General features: G+C 47.2%; 2 protein-coding genes across 3 annotated transcripts in view; both read right to left on the reverse strand.

Annotated features, from left to right (window-relative positions):
• The window catches only part of LOC142587449 (epoxide hydrolase 4-like), a 64,418-nt gene extending 55,862 nt beyond the window's left edge, over positions 1-8,556 (reverse strand). For both annotated transcript variants that reach the window (XM_075698476.1, XM_075698475.1), the window contains exon 1: positions 8,340-8,556. The gene's annotated coding sequence lies outside the window, so the exon portion shown is untranslated. The remainder of the gene's footprint in view (positions 1-8,339) is intronic.
• An 8,647-nt stretch (positions 8,557-17,203) lies between these two features.
• LOC142589042 (putative multidrug resistance-associated protein lethal(2)03659) overlaps positions 17,204-23,512 on the reverse strand; it is a 37,741-nt gene continuing 31,432 nt past the window's right edge. Inside the window, exon 2 of the mRNA XM_075700830.1 lies at positions 17,204-17,384. Within this exon, the coding sequence (XP_075556945.1) occupies positions 17,249-17,384 (136 nt within the window). The 3' untranslated portion in view covers positions 17,204-17,248. The remainder of the gene's footprint in view (positions 17,385-23,512) is intronic.

A 23,512-nucleotide genomic window follows, 5' to 3' on the forward strand; every position in this document is an offset into this window, starting at 1 on the left:
CCTAATTCACCTTAATTAACATAAAAGATCGATGATTCGACTTCCGCCAATGCTCTTCGGTTCTCACTTCTCCTCATTTACCACCATAGGCCGTGGGTTTGACTCCCACCAAGGGTTGCAGGTTCGACCATCAATGGTGGCACCATTAACGGTCATGCCATTGAATTTTTGTCCCAAGCTGTCGAGGAGCACCATGATGGAAAATTACATCATGAAGAAGAAAGTCGGCGACATGCGTAGCGCACATGGTTGGGGTGGCACGGGTAATGGTGTATCGCGTCGCGTAGTCGGTCGTGATAGCGACCCACTTGTTGCTTGATGTTAAGGTTTGAAAGGGGTCAAGAAAGTCGAGTCCAACACGAAAGAACGGCTCCGCGGGAATGGCGATAGGATGAGGCAGAACGGCAGGTAGCTTAGGTGGTCGCTTGCGGCGCAGGCATTAATTGCAGGTAGCGACATGTCGCAATGAGCGGTAGAGGCCAGGCCAGAAGGAACGGTGCCTGAGGCCACCATAAGTGCAGGTGACACCAAGGTCACCGCAGTGGGCTCGTTGTGAAGCTGGCGGAGAACAGCTGACTGGAAATGAGCAGGCACGACGAGGAGGCAGTCAGGGCTGTCAGGACGCAAATTCTGGCTGTATAGAGTGCCGTCGTAAAAGCATAACAAGTGGAGTGAAGGGTTGGGTGTGGCAGAGCTGAGACTGTCGATGATCAAATGTAAAGCAAAGTCGCGGCGCCGTTCGTCCGGTATGTTAACGAGGTCCGACATAGACATGACGCACACGTCGGTGTCTTGCTCGGTGACATTAGGGGAATCCACTGGATGCCGTGACAGGCAATCGGCATCTTTATGAAGCTGACCTGACTCGTGTGCTACCGCAAACCAGTATTCTTGCAGGCGAAGAGCCCAACGACCACGGCAGCTTGTAGGGTGGTTGAGCGAAGAATGCCAACAGAGGGCATGATGATCAATTGGTGCGGCCAAACATGTAGGGAAAAAACCTGGCGGCAGCCCAGACAGCAGGAAGACACTCTCGTTATCTGATTGAGTAATTCTCCTCCCAACCAGTCAGGCGGCGGCTAGCGTGAGCAATAACGCGGTCGTGTCCGACTTGGCGCTGAGCGAGGACGGCACTGGTTCCATGGCGGCTGGGATCTGTGAAAAGATCTGTCGGTGCAATCGGCTCAAAATGCGCTAAAATAGAAGTCGCGAAGGCCTCAATGAGCGCCGAAAATGCAGCAGCTTGGCGTGAGCACCATGTAAAAGCAACGTCTTTTTTGAGGAGCGAAGTAAGGGGACGTGAAATGTTGGCCAAATTACAGATGAAATGGTTGAAATAAGAGCACAATCCAATGAAGCTTCGTACGGCTTTAGTCGAGTGAGGGATAGGAAAATTCTTTGTGGCACTAACTTTCTCAGGATCGGGCAGGCCACCCACCGTATTGACGATATGGCCAAGTACGGTTATTTCACGGCATCCGAAACGGCACTTTAGGCGTTGAGCTTGACGCCGGCATTGCGGAATACCTCGAGAATCGGGGAAAGGCGCTGAAGAAAGCTATCAAATCTTGGCGAAAAAACGATGACATCGTCAAGCCAGTACAAGCAAGTTGACCATTTCAAGCAACAAAGAAGCGAATCCATCATGTGCTCGAATGTGGCTGGGACATTGCAAAGACCGAAAGGCACGACTTTAAAGTGGTAGAGGCCATCTGGTGTTACGAATGCGGTCATTTTTGCGGTCCAATAGTTCAACAGCAATTGACCAGTAACCTGAGCGAAGGTCAATAGACATAAAATATTGGGCGCTGTGAAGATAGTTGAGTGCGCCATTTATACGGGGCAAGAGATAAAAGTATTTCTTCGTTATCTTGTTGAGGTGTCGATAATAAACAACAAAGCGTCAGGTTTTGTCCTTCTTCTTGACCAGCACTACAGGTGCGACCCATGCACTAAAGGACGTTTCGATGATGTCCTTGGCCAGCATTTTATCTACCACTTTTTGGATTAGGATGCGGTCTACAGCGGAAACGAGATAAGGACGCTGGGGAGCCAGTTTAGCATGGCCGGTGTGGTTGATGCGCTGCCCCATTGATGTTTCGCCTAAAAGGCGACTTTCCACATTAATAATATCGGCATATGCCAGCAAGACCCGACGAAGATCGCCTGCTTGCTAAGCGCGAGATCGGCAAATATCATTTTTTTATATCGGAACATGGGGATACGATGGCTGCGAGAGAGCCGCAAACACTCCGAGGGCCGTCCATAGCTAACAGAGAATTATTGTATTCCATGTAACAACGACATGGTGGCAAGCACGATACCGGCAAGTAGCACATGGTTAGAAAGTCTAAAGTATAAGAGGCAGGCAGGTTCTGTTTAGTTCTGTTCGGCATGGCCTTGGCGATAGAGATTGACAGTTGGGACGGTGAGTGGCTAAACCTGGAGTGCGGAAGGCAGCATTGGAAGTATGTGGGTCAGAAGGGGGGGGAGGAATACGGCAAATGTTGCCTCCAGGACGACGCCAGGATCCAGTTGTCAAGTTTGAAGGCGATGAGAAACTGCTGCGGTAGTAACGGGCAATGTGTCCAACGCACGAGCAGTTGAAGCATGTGGGTCGATCGTCTGCGGTTCTACAGTCCGCGGGTTTCTGTAGCACGAAGGGTAGAAATGGTTCAGGGTGCCATTTCCCGAAGTACCTTAGGTGCATGGATAAAACAGACGGCGGATAATTAACACAGGTTCGCCAACTCCTGGCGGACGGTTGCTTGTATGAGCGACATGATGGACAGGTTGGCTGACTGAACGTCTGGACAGATGAGTGTAGGAGTTGACGCTTCGAGTTCACGGTGAAGAATCCGAGTTACATCTTCTGACATTGTAGACTGTGCAGCCATTGGTGGGTTCTTGCATGACGATGGAGTGGGGATGTTGGGCAGCCGAAGGAACTGGCGGGACATGCGGCAGCCCTTCGCTTGTTGAAAACATTGAGATCATCGTATAGTCCTTGAATACGAGTAGGTTAAACGGGTCCTCGGCCATGCCCATCAATATGTGCGAAATCTTGTCAGCGTCTGTCATTTTTCTGTCAGCTTTTCGACAAAGGCCCAGTACGTCCCGTATGTGCGAAATGTACGATTCACTGGTGGTCTGGACGCGGGATCCCAGCTCCTTTTTAGTGGCTTGCTGACGACCAAATGGTCTGCGAACAACTCGGCAGCTTCGCCTTGAAAGGGTCCCAACTTGTACAATCTTCATGCGTCTGGTACCGCAAGCGTACCGTTCCTTTCAAGTAGAAAATCACATTCGCTAACATCAGCGTGAGGTCCCACCTATTGTAGTCACGGACGTGCTCGTACATGTCGGTCCACTCTTTGACATCCAAGCCATTTGTGCCAGAAAATATCCCCGGGTCTCGTGGGTGTAACAGAATCACAGGAGACGCTGGCTGCTGCGCCGTCGTCACTTCGGTGGACATCACTGAGCAAGCAAGACGGCGACCGCTGCGAAGTTCCGTCCGTGCTTGGTTGACGGTGCCGGCACACTGTCAGGTTTTCCCTGAACCTCTACCGAAAAAGATGTTACGGTGATAACGTATATTTACAGATTTTTACTATATATAAGGTTACAACAACCACAAGCAGTGTCGTCTGATGCAAGGCTTTAGCGCGTGCCTCAGGCCACTTCGCCGCCATCGTATTCGTCCAACCAACAGTAACAGCCCGTTCACTCTCTCGTGGCAATATTGTGATCCTTCACGTATTCTGGCAACCTTGTGTCGCATGTCGCGTACGCAGGAGCTCAGTTTTGTAGCCGCGTTCGATGCAATTTTACCGTGTTTTTTGCCCATAAAATCAAATTTATTCTCTTAAACGTTGTGTCCAGGTTGCCATTCCTCACATTTGGCGCATTCGAAGACGAACCATGCCGAGAAACCCAGACCCACCCTTCCGCTTCGCCTGAGCTGGTAATTGGAGCTCACCAACCACCTTTGCGCCTTTGCCTACCCTAGCCTCTTTCGATTTTGACTGCCTGCTCCTCCTCCGGCATGCCACTCATGAATTGGAAGGAAGCTACCGCGGAGGACCTCTATAGTTTCACAACCAACTATATTCACCATGCACTGTCACGTCGGAACCTGGAGACCACCGGTTCGAAGGATGAAATGATCGAACCGGTGCTTGCCGACATCACCGACAACTATCCGCCGTCGAGTAGCCCTGATTGGTCCGCACAACCCGGCTGACATATACCCAAAGCACTGAAGTACTGAGGGATTTATTGCAAGTTTCTAGCGCTGTCAAACGGTCGACAATTCCCGTTCAAGTCACAACGCTGCCCGACCTTTCCGCCTCGCACCCAACCTTTGGTAGCGACGGCCGCATTTCTGCTCGCCAGGGGATCGAAGAACCTTGAGCTTACGCAAGAATTGGCCTCGTGGACACGTTCTAGCGTCCTTTTCGTAGCACTTGGTAAACTCCATGGCCCTTATGCAGACAGGAAAAGCGTGGCAGGAAATCACAGCCGCGCGTGGGAAAACTTCAATACTGCCTTGGAAGAACACTTTGGTGACAAGCTTTCACTCCTGCAGTGGAAGAACATAGTCATCAGACGTGTCCAGTCACTTGGAGAGAGCCTTGTCGATTATACGCTGGCCAAAGTACGCATCATTTCAAGATGCCCTGTCCAACTGACCGATCACCAGCGCATTCAATATGCACTACAGGGAGTGCTTGACAAACACTTGGCGACCACAATTGAAGCACAACGTCCGTCGATTGTGGGTGTGTTTCTTGCCATTGCCACTCAGCTTGATAGAACTATAGAACATTCCTCTGTCTTCCGAAGTCCGTCACCTGTTGCAGCTAGAACATAAACTCCACAAGCGCCTCGCTTGCCTGTGGAGCATCGTGATGTTTCGAACAACACAGTTTCTTCACAAATGAGTCCAGCTGATTCAGCAGCCTCACGTCGAATTTCCTCGTTACCACTAGAACAGCAAGATACCCGCTATCTTACAATCAGCTTTTGACATGGCGCACCTCCCTATCTTTCTGGGGAAGATCTAACCAAGGCCATATGTTATACCTGTCGCCAAATCGGCCATCTTGCGTCTAAGTGCACTCATTCCATATCCAATGCCCTACAGCCATCGAGCCAGCAAACGAACCGTGTTTCCATGCCATGCCTTCAGGCTTCAGAACCACTTGAGGGATCAGTTGTGCAGTGTGGTGTAATTCAAGAATACATTCCACTTAGAGGCACTGTTGATGCCTTTCCAGACAGTGGTTCTAAACAGACCATATTCTCGCTCAATATCATTGGATCTGCCAACCTGTTAACAGGGACCATCCTCCCATATCTGTTGTAGGTGGTGGTACCGTCATGCAAGCTGGTAGATTATGTACGCGAATCACTCTTGGTCCTCCTTCTGTAGTACTCCAGGTACCAGTTCTTGCTAGAAACCGTTACCTTTTGTTGTTGGGGAGGACTACTTTGAGGTAGCTCACGCTGAGCTCCTTGTACAGCTACCTAATTCAGCGGAAATTCACCATCCTAGCACTGGTGTTGTTATGCGACGCCGGGAGAAACTGCTACCACGGATGACCAATGCTTTTGTGTTGCCCAGTAGCACTATTTCTCCTTTCACACAAGTAACGTCATCTACAGGCTGCCTGCAGTTTGCACCGTTGCCGGACAACACCCAACCGACATGGCTATAGTTTAAACAGCATGAAAAGCTACCTGAAATAGTATCACGTGAAGCGGAGATGCTACTTGTCAGCAATGATGACAAGTTGGTACACGAATGCTCACAGATGGACGATGCTCACATAGGTGCACAGCTACATGAAGAAGTCTACTCGCTACTGATGACAACGATCTGGGCTTTTACGAGGGGACTGAACACACCGCTGACCTTTTGCCTGATGCATTACCATATTATTATTAGTATTTAAAGCTACCTTACCGGCCCCTAGAGCCATTGTGTCAGGGGGGAAAGTACACTCAAAGATTATACAATCGGAATACATATGTGAACACATATACAAAAAATACAGGGTAAGAAATGCGCTTACATACAGTAAAGTGGTGTTAAAATTGTGCAATGGACAAACCACATGCTTTTGAATGCGAGAGATCAGTGAACAAGAAACTTTCACAAAGTAAAATATAAATGAAATGAGCATCAACCTTACAGATACAGCAAAAAATGACCGCGACTTCGTTGAGCGCCAGTATCGAGAACTTCTTATGAAACGTATGATTGTGCCATCCTCGAGCCTTTGGGCTTTCCGAGTCGTTGTTGTCTGTACTGCCGTGTTCGCCGTGAACACAAGTCTTAACAAAAGCTTACAATTCTCTCCATTTGAACTGCTCCATGGGTATATTCCAAAGCTACCAGCAGAAAGGTTCCGCCTTCCAAGAGATGAGACCTTCAAAACAAGTCTTCTAGACCTCGCCAGGACTCGTGCTGAAGCACAAGAAAATACCGCAAGGGCACAGCATAGTCGCAAACATCAGTATGATAAACCCCATCGGGATGTCGCCTTTCGTGTTTGTCAGCATATATGGCTCCAACGCCAAGAGCCTATTACTGATGCTCGATCAAAGTTCACTCCAACAGTTAAAGGCCCTTACAAGATCACAGAGCAGAAGACTTCTATTAGTTTCGTGATCTGCGATGTCAATGCTAACATGGAAAATCCTTCGACAGTCAACGAAAAGGTTGCTCATTTTAGCCAACTGAAGCCATTATATCATTCATATGTTTACTGTGCACTTTTCCAAGTCAGAAAGCACTTCAGATAAAGAATCGACCGCTGCTGTTTGTGGAAAATTGCAAGCCGAGACAGCCAGTGATGATTCTTCGGCAAGTGAGAACGACAAAGGACCTGCAACTGAACCGTCAGGCCCTACTTCTAGTGACAATGGCTATGTTGCACTGCACCGTCGTGACCGGCCTCGGCGTCTCGTTCGGAACCTCAGTGGCTGCGAGATTATGACATTTAAGAAGGGGGGGGGGGAGTTGAGGCTGAAAGCCCATCACGGACACGACATTTAACAAGAGGGATGGGGTGCGAGATTGAAAGCCTATCACGGATTTTAACAAAGAGGGATGGGATGTGAGCCTTGTCTTATTTTTGCAACCTTGTGTCACATGTTGTGCAAGCAGGAGTTCAGTTTCGTAGCTGCGTTCGGTACGCGTGCACCATCACTGCAATTTTGCCATGTCTTTTTTGCACATAAAATCACATTTATTCTCTTAAACGTTGCGTCCACGTTGTCCAGTCCTCACAATATAAACCACTTTGCACTCGGTTGAAGAGATTGAATCCTACAGATTCATACCTTCTAAGCAAATGAAAATTTCTTTCTGTCCGTTTGCACCTCTTACGCAGTGTGTCACTAAACATTACGTCATAACCATGACCACCGAGCTACAGTATCGACGCTTACCAGAAGGGTGATCATTTTATCGGAACGTTCTGTGTGCTGCAACACCTCGAAAGCGTCGGAGCCAAGCTGAGATACCTCCAGGAAGGAAAATAGACGCCTTGAAAGGGTTGATGGATAGGGTACAGGCCAAATTGCGACACTATGGACAATGAAGCTTTTCTTCGGTCTTAGGGCAGGTGTTAGGCCAACATGTGCGATATTCAGGAAATGGCGAGCTATGCGCTTCATTATGTAACAGATACCTACGTCGAAGAGGCTTAGCCGTGCTGCCACGAAAGAGATAGCACGTGAAAACGTAGGCTTTTGAAACAAAATCTACAGTTATCTTAGGATTTTGAAAGCATATTCGCATTCCTTTCCGTTCTTAGTGACATCATAATTGCGTGTAATATGTGAGAGCCTACGCTCAACATTCTTCGCAGCCGGTTCGCCACTTTAGTTCTTTCTCTGTGCTGAGCGTGCTTAACACTGGTAGCGCCCCAACAAACAGATACTGTCTCTAAAGGCTCTATACGATTTTTTCGTCAACAGTGGCTTGGTAATGTATGCGTCAACAGCAGTTTATGTGCAATTTATTTTTCTACATGTCTGACCTATTCATGATTGTCTTACTCTTGCTTCCCTAAAATATTTTGCTTCTTTTTCACTATTTTCTTCCTTATCCCTGAACTTACTTTGTTAGTGTATTATAATTTCTCATGATAACGTTTTTCTAATTTTGTTACCATTTCATTCTTTGCACTTTTCTAAGCTAGGCTTTTGAGATAGCCTGCCTGTTATGACGTCAAAGTGGACATAATTCACCGCTAATAGAGAGGAAAATCAGGAAGGAAAGAAAAGGCTGATGGTGCCCTCACCTCTGAAAAATAAGAGCTTACCTTCGCGGAGACTGTTCTTTGGGGGAAAATATTACGCAGCCTTAACGTTACGACGAATATAATGACAGATGGAAGGCAGCTGCATGCATTTCTTTTGGGTGGCGTACTTTCAGATCATATGCATGGCGGGCTATAAGATCCCGGAAAAATCTTCGCAACGCTAGAGTCACGTTTACATACTTGCACTGAAGCAGAACTGTAAGACAATGTGAAGCACACATAAGGTGCCTTCTTTACTTTCTTTGTCACCAAAAAAAATTCATACGGTGGGCAACGAAAGCTATGACTTCTTAGCAGGTGCGCATTGTGCAACTTTTTAAAGAAAATACTGCCACACTCTCGTTCCTTAGCCACAGGCTACTCCATTGTTCTTGCGGAGGTATGCTGATCCCATACATTCTCAACATTATTCTGTTGAAGCTTTTTTGTTTATCTTTTTGTCAATCGTACTGTTTACAATGATATCTTCGACGCATAGCATTTTTTTCTCGCAATAAACATACCGTTAGATGCCGCACCTGCAGCAGTGCCGTGGGAGATTTTATTCAAACATTTCATGGTAGTACTGTGATTAGAAACAAATTGGTCAACTTCAATCAGGCAAGTAAACAGATAGCCGTCAGAGAAGGGCGAAAAAGTATTGTCGAGAGAGCAGAAAAAGCAACGAATTGTGAACCTTTCAAAACAAAGCATAATGATTTGCGTTTTCCGTAAAGAATTAAAACCTTAACGTGGCCTCTATATGCTCCTAAGATAAATGTTGGTGGTTGCATTGTCGTCTTTTATTACAATAGTGTATTTACTATTTGTAGCGCAATAGACTTACTGCGCGCGCTTAAATTTTTTCACACCGCGCTTCTCCAGGATCGTATTCTTGAAGCATAGGATTGCCTTTCCACGTGCATATATATATATATATATATATACGAGGAGAAAGGGGATTAACCGAGGGGCCCGATTTTGATTAGTCATATTATCAGAAGCCAACCAACACTGACACCAAGGACAACTTAGAGGAAAGTACTTGTGCTTAATAAATGAAACAAAGAAACGATCAATTTTTGGAAATTAAAGTAGACGAAAAAACAAGTTGCCACAGGTGGGAACCAAACCGCAGGTGGGTAGAGCATCGCATGCGAAATGCGAAAGTTGTGGGTTCGGTTCCGACCTGCGGTAAGTTGTTTCCTTCTCGTTTATTAAATAACGAGGTTCTCGAATCCGGCAACATTGACGCCTTCAGGTAGCATGTGCGGGTTTATTGACCAGCTGCCCTCACCAAAAAAGATCACGTTCTGGTGACGCCTGCGGCAGAAAAGGACATTCCACGTCCTCCGCCAAGGTCTGTGGGTGGTGGCGCTGGCTAACACTCCCAGGGTTCCACTAGGACACATAAGTACCCAAGAAAGTGGATGAGGAAACGGCGCCGCGGTAGCTCAATTGGTAGAGCATCGCACGTGAAATGCGAAGGTAATGGGTTCGGTTCCGACCTGCGGCAAGTTGTTTTTTATCCACTTTAATTTCCGTTAATTTATCATTCCTTTATTCCATTTATTAAGCACAAGTAATATATATATATATATTTATTAAGCACAAGTATATATATATATATATATATATATATATATATATATATATATATATATACATGTGTGTGTGTGTGTGTGTGCTTCTCTTTTTCATTGTGACAAGGCACACTCTTCGCAGATGTTGTATTTGATCTCACAAAGTGAGTAACTTCAAGAAGCTGACTACATGACTATTTCCAAGACAAATTCCAAGCTCCAGTTTATATTAGGAAAGCTTTACAAATTACATTGGACCTAGTTACATTAAGTAGGGTTCATTTAGCAGAAATTCCGAAATAACTACTGGTTTCAAAATATCCGTCCCCAAAATATTCTGCGGAATGCAATGGCGGTCACACCAGAACTTTGAAAAGATAGTTTTGACACTTGATTCTCATGCCGTGGCAGACCAACAACGCCGGACCAGATCTACGTACAGTCAACAGCAAAGGTTTGCGGGATGTGCGAGCGCCTGGCAAAGCGACCCTCCTCCCCTTCTAGCGGTGAACCCCCGGTGTCGAGACCGACGCCTGCACGCATGTGCGTTCCGATACTGCAAGCGTGCATGTTTCCGCGCTTCCTCTTGGCGCGCCGGCGATATCCGAATGTAGCCGCGAGGTAGCCCACTTGCGATATGCGCCGTGGCGGCTTCGACGGACAGAACTTCGTTTAGTATACAACGGAAATCAATTGTCCATTTTTGTCTTGCCGGTCTCCTTCTATATAGGGCGTCTTCTGCCACGCTCTTCTGCGGTAGAACGCAACGTTCGTAAAAAGAAATAAACAACAAAAATTGGCCACGTGAAGGTGCAGCCCAGAAAAAGAAAAATGACTTATTGCGTTCGCCACCGGGCCGGCCCTATGCGTCAGCGCTTGTGACTCGACAAACAGCGGCCGCAAGTCCATGCTTCTAAACACGTTTCACACAGTTTCGCCCGTCGAAGCCGCCACAGCGCATATCACAAGAAGGCTACCTCGCGGCTACATTCGCATATCGCCGGCGCGCAAGGAGGAAGCGCGGAGATATGCACGCTTGCAGTCTGGGCGGGAAGCGCATGCGTGTAGGCGTCGGTATCGACACCAGGGGTCACCGCTAGAAGGGGAGGAGGGTCGCTTTGCCACGCGCTCGCACATCCCGCAAACTTTTGCTGTTGACTGTACATCTTCATCATACCCTGTTGGGAAAGCAAGCCCACTGACAAGGAAAAGTCGAAGAGACACAAGGATACAAGGCACTCGCTAATATATGCCAGCGCCATTGGTTTTTTTTAAAGGAAAGCGCAAAGTTGCAAGAAGCGCTAGCATTCTATGAGTCAGCTGAGACCCACAAAATCAGTACTTTCGAAATGTATTAAGTGCAGCGTAGGTCATTGCACAACAAATTCAGTTCGGAGTATATTGACTTCGGGGCTATAATTTTAACAAAAGTTTCTTAGGAGATATTCGGCTGGAGTGAGTGAAAAGCTCATTTGGTGCCATAAGATCAAACAGGTTGTATTCTTATACCACTGCGTTACAATGCCGTCTCCGAAAGCGTGAAAATATGAGATCACAACTTGCTCGAAATGCTGACTCGATAACTATCGTTTTCAGAATGATGTTTCTAATGAAGAAAACGTACGAAATAGCTGACATCTTTTGTGACTTCCCATTCTTTATGCTTCTTTTATTGCCCCTCGCAGTCACTTACTCTCACCGAATATATAGCGTCACCTGAGCAACAGGCACCCAGCAGCCTCCATTCCACTGGGTACAATTTTTAATTGCTGCTATGTCCATGAAATTTAAGAAGCGCTTGATAATTTTATACCAGATCTTATAGTTATATGAATGTAGAATTTCAATACACAATATTTATGAGATTGGGATATTCAGCAGCAATAAAATCGTTCCGCGATACGTTCGCCATGCAATTAATCTTCTAACCAGTCTTTTTACAAAAGCCTTACACTGCAACAATTAGAAATGTCATTACTACAGTACCCTTTCATGCTCCTTCTTCCTGTATTCAGGGTGGCCTTTAAGTTTTTGTGACGCAATGATTGCTGCAGGAGTCCTAATGCTTTTTTTTCTTTTTACAAAAGCACACCCCATTGAGAAACAAATTCAGTTTCGGCGAAAAGGCGATGCAGGGATAGCAATAGCACAGTATTTGGCCACTACACAACGGAAGGGTCACAGTTTTATCGGCTATGTAAACTGAAGCGCCCATTCGCTTACTAATTAACTTAGCGAGCGCTGTGTCGTGCGCACACAGTCACAGGAGCAGGTTTTAATCAGTTACCGCGGTCACTCACTGCCTCAGCGCTGGCGCAATAAAGAAATTGCTGGCTCTCCCGTAATCGAGAGCAAATGTATATAAGCATGAAACGGCAACCGGAAAAGCACATTTGTTGGAGATGATACTAGCCACAATCTTAAAATGGGTGCAGTCCATATTCGCAACTGCACACCCTACCCAAACGCACTAAGCCACACTGTGCACTGGCCCATAAAAACGCTGCCCAGGAAGAAAACCCGCAAAATGCAGGCACGACAGGCAGCGAAAGACGCCAGGGTGACATATCGCACCGCCAAACTAGAAGAAAAGCGCCTGAAGAAGGTGCCACGCATTGTGGCGCCATCTCGCGAGGCGAGGCGAAGCCCGCGCCCCGGAAGTCACGGACTGCTAGCGTTGAAAAGAGCACAGGCAACCTTGTCTCAGCGCCAAAATATGACAAATTGTATGCTGCCCTGTATCTGCCTTTTTAATGTCGCTATTGCAAATGACACATAAAATTTCAGTGTAATAGCAGTTACAGCATCAGTGGCATAGTGAACAAACATTAGCAAGAATTCGGAAACAACCGTAACCCTTAATTGCCGATGATTGCGTAATTTTCCGAGAAATAACAAGTTCAAATGACGCCGCTCTTCTTCAAGCTGACATTAATGCAATCTTTGAGTGGTGTAATATATGGCTTATGGAACTAAACATTAAAGAATGCAAATTCATGCGAGTGTCTAGAAAGATTACTAGTTTACCCACTTATCACTTAAATAATTCACTACTCGACAGCGTATCTTCATATAAGTACCTCGGAGTTCACATCAGCTGCAATCTAACATGGGTTACTCACATCTCTCATGTTGTCTGCAACGCTAATCGCATGCTCGGACATCTGCGTCGTAACTTTGCAAAATCACCTTCGTCTCTCAAACTAATGCTATATAAAACACTCATTCGCCCTAAGTTAGAATATGCCGATTCGGTTTGGGATCCGCATTATAATACTTTGGTACATACACTTGAAATGGTGCAAAATAATTGCGTCCGTTTTATACTTTCTAACTACAGTGGAATCGCGAGCATCACGGTAATGAAAGCTAACCTTAATCTACCTACGCTTGCTTCTCGACGTGCGATGCTTCGCTTAAGCCTTTTTCACAAACTCTATCATCATCCCTACCTACGTGATCTACTAATACTTCCTCCCCATTACGCTTCGCACCGTCTGGATCAGGCTCATAAAGTTGGCATTCCGTTGTGTAAAACAGAATCATTCCTACATTCCTACATACCACGCACTTAAAATGATTGGAATTGCCTTCCCAAATTGGTAGTAACAATTTCAAGTCATGAAAAATTTGTGACTTCATTAACCAATGCTCTGTAACATCTTGTTTTTGTTTGCCTCTTTATAGCTATTATTGTATAATTAGAAAACTGGCCTGCTTCTTCTTATATATATGGTATCTTTCGTAACATGTATTTTGCCTGTTCATAACTACTATCGCATAATTAGAAACATTGTGCTGCTTCTTGTAGTTAAAATATTGTTTTTCTGTGTTTTGTACCACTCCCCTCTGTAATGTCTGTTGACCCTGAGGGTATCATAAATAAATAAAAAAATAAATAAATATTTTTTGTGACGTGCTTGGTTAGTATCTAGCCTATGTAATGCAGTCGTGTGCAAAGGGTTGGGGGCGAGAGACCGCACTTTCTGAAGTTTTGACTGCTTGCCCGGATTACCTCGTATTGTTCTGGCAACTTGCCCGGATGATCTAGTTTGAGTGCCCTGATAGCGGCTTTCTGTGTTGGCTCAAGGTCACTTGAAGGTCGCCGACAGCGGGAGCTAAACGCTTTTCGTGCACAAAAGGGCAACAGCGGTGAGGCAAAGCTTCGGGCTGCCTTTGGCTTTAGCGCATCTCCTAAACTTCATTACGCGACCTCTAGCACTAGGCGCACGAGGACACAACTCACACGAACTCCACAGCCATCTCGGCTCGCATAACGCTTGCACCGACAGCAGATTACCTCCAAGATAGCTCGTGCGGACCCGTGCTCAGTCACGCCATGCGCAGCAACGACTGTATACAAGAGGAGACGCGTGCTGCTCTGTCCCCACCATCTCCTCTCCTTGATGAGCACAGCACTTGATGAGCGGGACAACGACGCACATCATTCCACCTGCATTCCCGGCTTACCCCTGCTATGTTTTCCTCTCACCTACAAAGTACGGTGGTCGGTGCTCGATAGGATGTTACCACACTTGGCCTTCATACAGAACGTCACGCCGAAGCAAAGGGTTGAAGTTGCTTTGGAGTGTCCCTATACTTCTTATTTACTATATATATATATATATATATATATATATATATATATATATATATATATATAATCATCAGCCTGGTTACGCCCACTGCAGGGCAAAGGCCTCTCCCATACTTCTCCAACTACCCCGGTCATGTACCAATTGTGACCATATCGTCCCTGCAAACTTAATCTCATCCGCCCACCTAACTTTCTGCCGCCCCCTGCTATGCTTTCCTTCCCTTGGAATCCAGTCCGTAACCCTTAATGACCATCGGTTATCTTCCCTCCTCATTACATGTCCTGCCCATGCGCATTTCTTTTTCTTGATTTCAACTAAGATGTCATTAACTCGCGTTTGTTCCCTCACCCAATCTGCTCTATTCTTATCCCTTAACGTTACACCCACCATTCTTATTTCCATAGCTCGTTGCGTCGTCCTCAATTTAAGTAGAACCCTTTTCGTAAGCCTCCAGGTTTCTGCCCCGTACGTGAGTACTGGTAAGACACAGCTGTTATGCCCTTTTCTCTTGAGAGATAATGGCAACCTGCTGTTCATGATCTAAGAATGCCTGCCAAACGCACCCAAGCCGATTCTTATTCTTCTGATTATTTCAGTCTCATGATCCGGATCCGTGGCCACTACCTGCCCTAAGTAGATGTATTCCCTTACCACTTCCAGTGTCTCGCTCCCTATCGTACACTGCTGTTCTCTTCCGAGACTGTTAAACATTACTTTAGTTTCCTGCAGATAAATTTTTAGACCCACCCTTCTGCTTTTCTTCTCAAGGTCAGTGAGCATGCATTGCAATTGGTTTCCTGAGTTACTAAGTAAGGCAATATCATCAGCGAATTGCAAGTTACTAAGGTATTCTCCATTAACTCTTATGCCCAGTTCTTCCCAATCCAGGTCTCTGAACACCTTCTGTAAACACGCTGTGAATAACATTGGAGAGCTCGTATCTCCCTGCCTGACGCCTTTCTTTATCGCGATTTTGTTGCTTTCTTTATGGAGGACTACGGTGGCTGTGGCGCCGCTATAGATATCTTTCAGTATTTTTACATACGGCTCATCTACACCCTGATTCCGTAATGCCTCCATGACTGCTGAGGTTTCGACTGAATGAAACGCTTTCTCGTAATCAATGAAAGCTATATATTAAGGTTGGTTATATTCCGCACATTTCTCTATCACCTGATTGATAGCGTGAATATGGTCTATTGTTGAGTAGCCTTTACGGAATCCTGCCTGGTCCTTTGGTTGACAGAAGTCTAAGGTGTTCCTGATTCTATTTGCGATTACCTTAGTAAATACTTTGTAGGCAACGGACAGTAAGCTGATCGGTCTATAATTTTTAAGTCTTTGGTGTCTCCTTTCTTATGCATTAGAATTATGTTAGCGTTCTTCCAAGATTCCAGTACGCTCGCGGTCATGAGGCATTGTGTATACAGGGTGGCCAGTTTTTCTAGAACAATTGTCCACCATCTTTCAACAAATCTGCTGTTACCTGATCCTCCCCAGCCGCCTTCCCCTTTTGCATAGGTCCCAAGGGTTTCTTTACTTCTTCCGGCGTTACTTGTGGGATTTCGAGTTCCTCTAGACTAATCTCTCTTCCCTTATCGTCGTGGGTGCCACTGGTACTGTATAAATCTCTACAGAACTCATCAGCCGCACGAGCTATCTCATCCATATTAGTAATGATATTGCCGGCTTTCTCGCTTAACACATACATCTGATTCTTGCCAATTCCTAGTTTCTTCTTCACTGCTTTTAGGCTTCTTCCGTTCCTGACAGCATATATATATATATATATATATACATACATAGGGGTTTTCTTCAAAGTTCAGCACGCAGAACCCGGCATAACATACGCAGGAAAGAGACGACGAACTTTTTGGAAGACTTCTTTTACTTAACGTTTTCGGCTGGTGGACCAGCCTGTGTCAGAGTACAGTGTCCACTGTACTCTGACGAAGGCTGGTCCACCAGCCGGAAACGTTAAGTAAAAGAAGTCTTCCAAAAAGTTCGTCGTATCTTTCCTGCGTATATATATATATATATATATATATATATATATATATATATATATATATATATATATATACTATTGGAAAAACTAACAGCAATACTATTTTCACGAATGTGATTAGGAGCAGTGCTAACCACCTAACCACATTATTTGTCGGCTTTGTTCAGCAGATATACATGACTCTCTTTGAAGTTTCAGAAATGTCCATGCGCCGCATTACGCCAAGACTAGGCGCTAGCACTCTACTTTTGGAGCCTTCTGCGTAATGCATATAACCTGCCTTGAGTGGAGCAAAAATGGCCAACAAATATTCTGTAGCCTTACTTCACGCCAGTATAAGCGTGAATTTGGAATCCTAACGGAGTGCATGTTGCTCACAACACGCTCATTTTCTTCGATATTGTCTTCGACTCATCGCAAGACATCCCCGTGAAGAGTTTCTTCATTTTCGTGACTTTGGTCTTTCAGATGCACGTATACAAAATTATAAATTCAGTAGAAAAGTCCGAACCAGTAAAGGTCGAACCGAAGCTTCCATTGCCGAGACAGTGAGAGGAAGAAACGTCTTTTCTGAAAATAAATAAGAGGCGACCAATGGGGTACTTCCGGCGAGGAGCCTCGATTAAGTAGATTGTTTCGTTCCTCAACAAGTACAGCAGGAAGCTTCCGTATATGGCTTTCCGGTGGTCACTTTTATTGCGGTAACTGAGTAAACGGTAAGGTCGATGCGGCCCACAAATGTCACTCAGACGGTTCACTAAAACTTCTAGCCAGTCCGGCGTGCCGCAGCATTCCGTGGAAGGCTGATTGCTGACACGAAGCTAGCAATTGTGTCGGTCCATACTCGACCACCCGTCCATCTTCCATCACCAGGATCCTGCGCACGGCAAAAGGTGACACGGGTTACACCAGATAATCGGGTGGCGATCGCGAACTTCGCAGCAGGCAGCGTCAAAGGGTGAAATGAAGGTAACTGCCGGCACATTTCTCTAATGGCAAATGTTCAGTTCTTATGCACGTAGGAAGAATAATTGAAGTCTCAATGAGACTGTGAGCATAGCGCTGTCAACGTCATAATTCCCTCACGACACTTACTGGTTATGTTTGACGATATATTTATCAGTAAGCATCTATATGCCTAACCAGAGAAAACCATGGGATTTTCATTACTCCATCTCACTCCCGCTCCTTTAATAGGTAGGGATCCTACGATAGTGTGCAGGCTTCCAGAAGTAGGAAAATTCTTGTTTGCCAGTGCAACCATGCGAACTAATAGGATGGCTTACGTCACGCATGATAGATTTCTGACTGAGGGGTTTTGTCGTTCCAAAGCAACACATGGGTTATGATACATCGCGAATTTGAGGTTTACGAAAGAGGTTTGACCGCCTCGGGCTTCTTTAACATACAACCAATCCTCAGCACAAGAGCGCGTTTTTACAGCGAAGCTGTTAAGGGCTACTTTCCCCACTATCATGTCTCCGTGTAGAAAAAATTCCTATGATAGTGGAATGGCGGGCTGACCCGCGGCGGAGGGGACGCAGGCGTTAACTCTTTCGTTAACGCGAGAAAATGGTCATATTTTTATAGGTCCCGGCGAAAATTATATACCAGTACAAATAATATTCCAGCACACATTTCAGCATAGCATAGCTCTTCCCGAAAAGTGAAGTTGCCAAAAAATTTATTAGGTAAAACTAAAATTTTAGAAAGCGCCACTTTTGCTGCTAGTTGATAAAACCAGCATTAAACATGATATGTATAAAACCTTTAGTATCAAATGAAATTCAGAATGCGCATTTCAAAGATAAATAAGCCAGGAATAGTGTCAGAAAATCTAAATGCTCAGTACACTGGCGTTCTTCGGATACAAAAGAAGCAAGGACCCGTTCATCGTTGACGCAGTTCCTGGATTTTCTGGAGCGTAGGTGCGCAGTGCAGACTTTCCAACAAAAAAGTCTGGTATTTGATCAAATATACAGTCCTCGTAACACATTTTGGGGCTCAGCCTTTTCGGCATCTTTTCAGGATGGTCCGATGAGAAGTCCAAGTAACGTACTTCACTAGTTTGTCCAAGTCATGCACCTCTTCCGGGACCGATCGCTGTCAGCATACCTGGGAAACTACCAGATTATGCATCAAAAATATCTGTTTGCATTTTTGCCGATTCCTTTTATCACCCCTGCAGAGAAGAAGAGTAGAAGGAAATCCTACGCCGTCGTAAACTGTCCTGCGCTTATCAGTAGTGCTTGGTCCAGACGTGCTACGGGCAGCCTTCTTGGAATGAACGGAAGTTTCTTTGCTTCCGCTGGCAGCACATCATGACCAAGCTAAGTATGTACTCTGAACATAATCAGTAGGGCTCTCCGGTCGAGCAAAAACATCGGCGGATAAGCGCGCACAAAGAAGGAGTCCGATCAAGGCCGTAAAGGAAACTCGCCGGCAAACAGCTGCGAATGGCCCATGCTGACTCAAAACATCGTCGCCCTCAGAGCTTGAATTTGCTTTGCTGTCATCTTCAGAATCATAACTCTAGTGCTCATCACTAAATTGAAGTGCGGGTGTAGCACAGTTACAAACACGATGCTTTTCTCGCGACGCAGCCGCGCGGGAAGACGCTATGGGAGCGGAGCGACTTTCGATAACTGCGCAGTCACATCGGCAGCGCCCCTGGCCTGGCTTTGACGCGAGAAACGGAACGGAAACTCTTGGAAACTGGTTTAAAATGCCAGGTCCACAGTTGCACCCAGGGCTGAGCTTCAGGAATACACGTTAGTGGAATATAAAAGGGCTCGGACTCCAAACCAAACCTCACTAGTGAATAGCTGGCGTCATTTTCGGTTATTTATCACCGATCAGCACTGCTGGACGGAAAAGCCGGCGATACAATTCTTGACTTTCTGTCAATCATTTGATTAAAAAAAATTATGCTAGTACAGCATAATCGTGAGCGGCATGCTTTTTTCTCCAGCGCAGCAAAAGGTGTCAATCATCCATCTTTTCACTAAAAGATGCGCACAGTAGTTCGCAAAAAGGTCCGTGAAAAGTTAGATCGTGGGAGCGCGAAAATTGAAACTGATTCAGAAAGTTCAGTGGCTGTGCTAGCCACTGCACGGCCTTCAGCGGATAAGAAACGGCTCCAACATGTCGAAATCGGCGATCGAAAAAACATCGATCACTGATGATCGATTTGAATAGGCGCGGTAACGAAGGAGTTAAGCAATCTTCATACGTGGGTCAATCCTGTGGATAGTACCATACCGGGCCGACCCACGACGGAAGTGAAGCACGCGTTAAACACTCCCCATACGTGAGTGGATCCCGAAGCTAGTGAAATGGCTGGCCGACACGCGGCGGAAGTGCACTTCGCCATTAGGGGGCCCACATACACATCTTCGGTAGTCATCTTTCTTCACAGACTGCAATGGCGTTGAGTTTTTTATTCCTTATCTTCAGAGTGCGGTAGGTGCTATAAAGAAGGTTAGCTGTATCAGGGTAGCTTTGATACTCCTTACGCAAGGTCTTGATGTAAGTAGTATCCAATCAGACCGTGAGAAAGGATGGTCTGCACACCGAAGCTTGCAAACACTGGGATGCAGCGCGAAGAGGTAGCCGGTGTAGCCACGATTTATATAGGCCAGTCAGCCACAGTGCCGCTGCCGGAGTGGCAGACACCGCGGCCGCTCAGGCGGAGTGCGCTGCCGTTTTCTATTCTCGCGCCTCCTGCACGAAAGCCCTCTTCGCCGGCTCTGGAGGCGATAGCGGCTGCGGAGGCTGTGAGGGCGCCGCTACAAGGCGCTTCTCCTAGTGCGAAGCGCGATTGAAATAAAGTCCAATGGTGAAGCCCAGGTAGAAAAAGTCCAGTCAAAGTGTGTAGATGGTGTCGTCGTTGGCAGTGTCGGAATCACGCAAACCGGGAGAGATGTAACAGGCAGCCCCAGTAGCGCAGGTTCTCAGCGAAACGCAGCCACATTGATGCCGTAGTGCGAAATCTCGATATGCCGCCGGTTGTCGTAGATGGTCGGGCCTGTAGAAGTCGTATCGGGCCTGAAACACGCGGTGTACGCGGATGACGTCACCGTGTGGACGCATCAAGGGTGCATCGGGGAGCAGGAGGACGTCTTACATCGAGCTCTCGACATTATTCACGCCTATGCCACGGAAACGGGTTTACACACTGCCCTAGACAAAAGAGTTTGTCGTCATTCATGGTGGCAGGTCTAGCTTTGGAAAGTAGGAAGAAAAGCAGTCTTTTAAATTGTACATCGGTGACCAACCCATCACACGGAAATCTACTCTCCGAATACTCGGTATGCACCTAGACGAGGACTGCACAGTGAATACTTGGTTCCAATGCGTTACGAAGACCAGCAAACAAATCCTGCACGCTTTACGCAGAATCTCTACCCGCACCCGTGGAGTAAACAAACGTGAAATGCGGCAGTTCGCTCAAGCTTTTCTTGTCTCCCGTATCATGTACGGGCTGCCGTATCATCCAGTCAACCGCACACAGATGCACGCGCTCGACCGGTTACTTAACGAAGCCAAACGCATTGAAACTGGACTCCCAAGGTACACAAGCCTCCAAGCGCTTAAAAGTTGTAGCAAACTGAACAACCAGTCCGAGCTCGTAGACATGCACATCTATACACAAGAGACGAGAATTCGCGCCACAAAAGCCGGGCGACACACACTCATGCTCCTACGGTATGACGTCCACAAAATGCCCATTTTGCCCAACTACAAGCCGCCGTAGGAAATCACGGCTCTCACCGATGGCAGGCCACTTCCTGTCAATGTGGACCCTACTCAGGGAATGCGGCGCCTTGCATATGCCAAGAAGCATGCCAAGGCTACGAGTTCACTCTCCTCGACAGAACGCATCGTATACACGGACGCTGCACTGCCTGCAGACGACGTTAGTAACACCTGTTATGCGACTGCGTGGTACGACCAGACAAATGAAAATCAGAACCGCCGCCATCATATATCAGCAGAAGCAATGTCCAGCACCCTCACAGAGCTAATGGCCATCCTAGATTATTTGGAGTGGGCCTTCGCAACTTCGTCTCAAACTGACCCTGTTCACCATCATGTGTACACAGATTCCCAGGCTGCCCATCAGGCGTGTGCTAATGTTATTTACACAGATCCCGTACTGCAGAAGATCAGGCACCAGGTACGCCTGCTCCGCGAATGCGGTCACGATGTTACCATTCACTGGGTCCCTGCGCACTGCGGTATCCCCAGAAACGAGAAAGCTCATAGACTGGCGCGCGCTCATCTCTCTACCGCGCTAGACAGAGCCTCCGATAATCCTTATCCTCTCCTAGCTACCACACCGGAGGTAGCAGACCCAATGGCAGACAAGCATGCGACGAAACAACGACGTGCCGCCTACCTCGCAGCTATGGGCAATCCACTCTCTATACCGTCACTTCCACTGAAAGTATTCACACGGCGAGAGTCAGTCTTGCTTCGGAGAATCCAGACAAGCACCCTCCTTACTTCTCACTTGTTGAACCGTTTCCACACGGGTGGCACACCACCACCCGTAAGTGGGTTCTGTTCCATGTGCACATGTCGTGCTGATCTAAACCACCTTTGTTGGGAGTGCCCCCTCTACATCCCACCAAGGCTTCGTGCCCTGGCCACCATACAGCGGGGACCCTGGCCTTCTCTCCGGACTTGGGCTTGCCCGGATACCGCGTCTCCGGACCATGCCATCGAGCTCTGGCGAGCATTGCTGCTGTTCCTTCAGGACCCTGCAGCACCACCCGTCGGCGATCGGCTCCGCGACAGCCACAAGCGTCATGCGGTACCCACTTAGCTGCCTCCAGGACGTTCATTAATAAAACGGAGGCAGCCTTACCCTTACCCTTTTGCAATAACACCCCTCCTCTTTCCAACGCAGCGTCTTCGGCGCATTTTAATGTGGAATAAACGTGGTTTCATTAATTAATTCCAAAAGTAGGCCGTCTGGCAGATCGAGACGCGCGGAGATAGCGCAAATGTTGCTTGCTCACGATGTAGACTTAGAAGTGATACTCGAGCTGGGCAAACCAGATGGCAGAGCTGCGCCTGTAAAAGTTTGGTAGGCCATGCATCTGCGGAAGTGTGAGCACAGAGCATCGGAAAGCTCGCCTGCTGCTGTTTGCGGGGAAATCTCGAATGCCGATAACATCAGAGTTGCGGTGGTCGCTGAAGGCATCGCGAAGGTTGTGCTTGTGGCGGCGTCGTACCAGCGAAATGAAAGTTGCGCCCAGAAGGGCTGGTGGGAGATCCTCTGAATCGGTGATGAGTGAAGTGCCCCGAACTAAAAGCGGACAGCTTGCGGAAACATCCAAGGAACGGCAGCCGTGGGTCGGAGAGTAGCTGACAGCGCTAGGATTTGGCCCAATTAATTTCTTAGAGAGTCTTCACTCAGCTGCGTTTGAGCTGGGGAGGTGGCTCATCGACCGAGTAGAGGTTTGGTGCTGTGACGAGCGCATGCTGAAGATCGGCCCGGGTGGACGTAGGCGATGTGGGTCGACAAGACGCGGAATGACACAAAGGTTGAAATGGCGAGAGCTGTTGTCCTTGAGCGCCCGAGGCGATTAGTGAACAAGGACGGCTACCGGCAAGTCCGCATAGACGTCGGGACCGGCAGATGACAGCCGGAGCTTAGAAAGCACCGGACCCTGGAACCTTCTTGAGAAGGTAAAGGCTCACCAGCTGAATGAACCAGGTGTCTGGCATTTTCACGTAGACTTCCCGGACACCCTACAACCGCGGGACGTCTGCTGGAGCACGTAAGGCCACGTCAATCGCCTTGGTAGAGTCGGTGCGCTGACGCTGGCATGGCTGGGCTTCGTCGTCAGCTGTCGCCGATTTGTGGAAGTCAGGGTGAAGAAATAGAAGCCGTAGACACGGTTTATAAAGGCTGGCCAGCCTTGGTGCCGCTGGATTTTCGGGGCGACCGACGACACCGCGACCACCCAGGTAGAGCGCGCTAGTATGGCCTAT

The sequence above is a fragment of the Dermacentor variabilis genome, chromosome 7 (assembly GCF_050947875.1).
Source record: "Dermacentor variabilis isolate Ectoservices chromosome 7, ASM5094787v1, whole genome shotgun sequence".
In the NCBI taxonomy this organism is placed as follows: Eukaryota; Metazoa; Arthropoda; class Arachnida; order Ixodida; family Ixodidae; genus Dermacentor; species Dermacentor variabilis.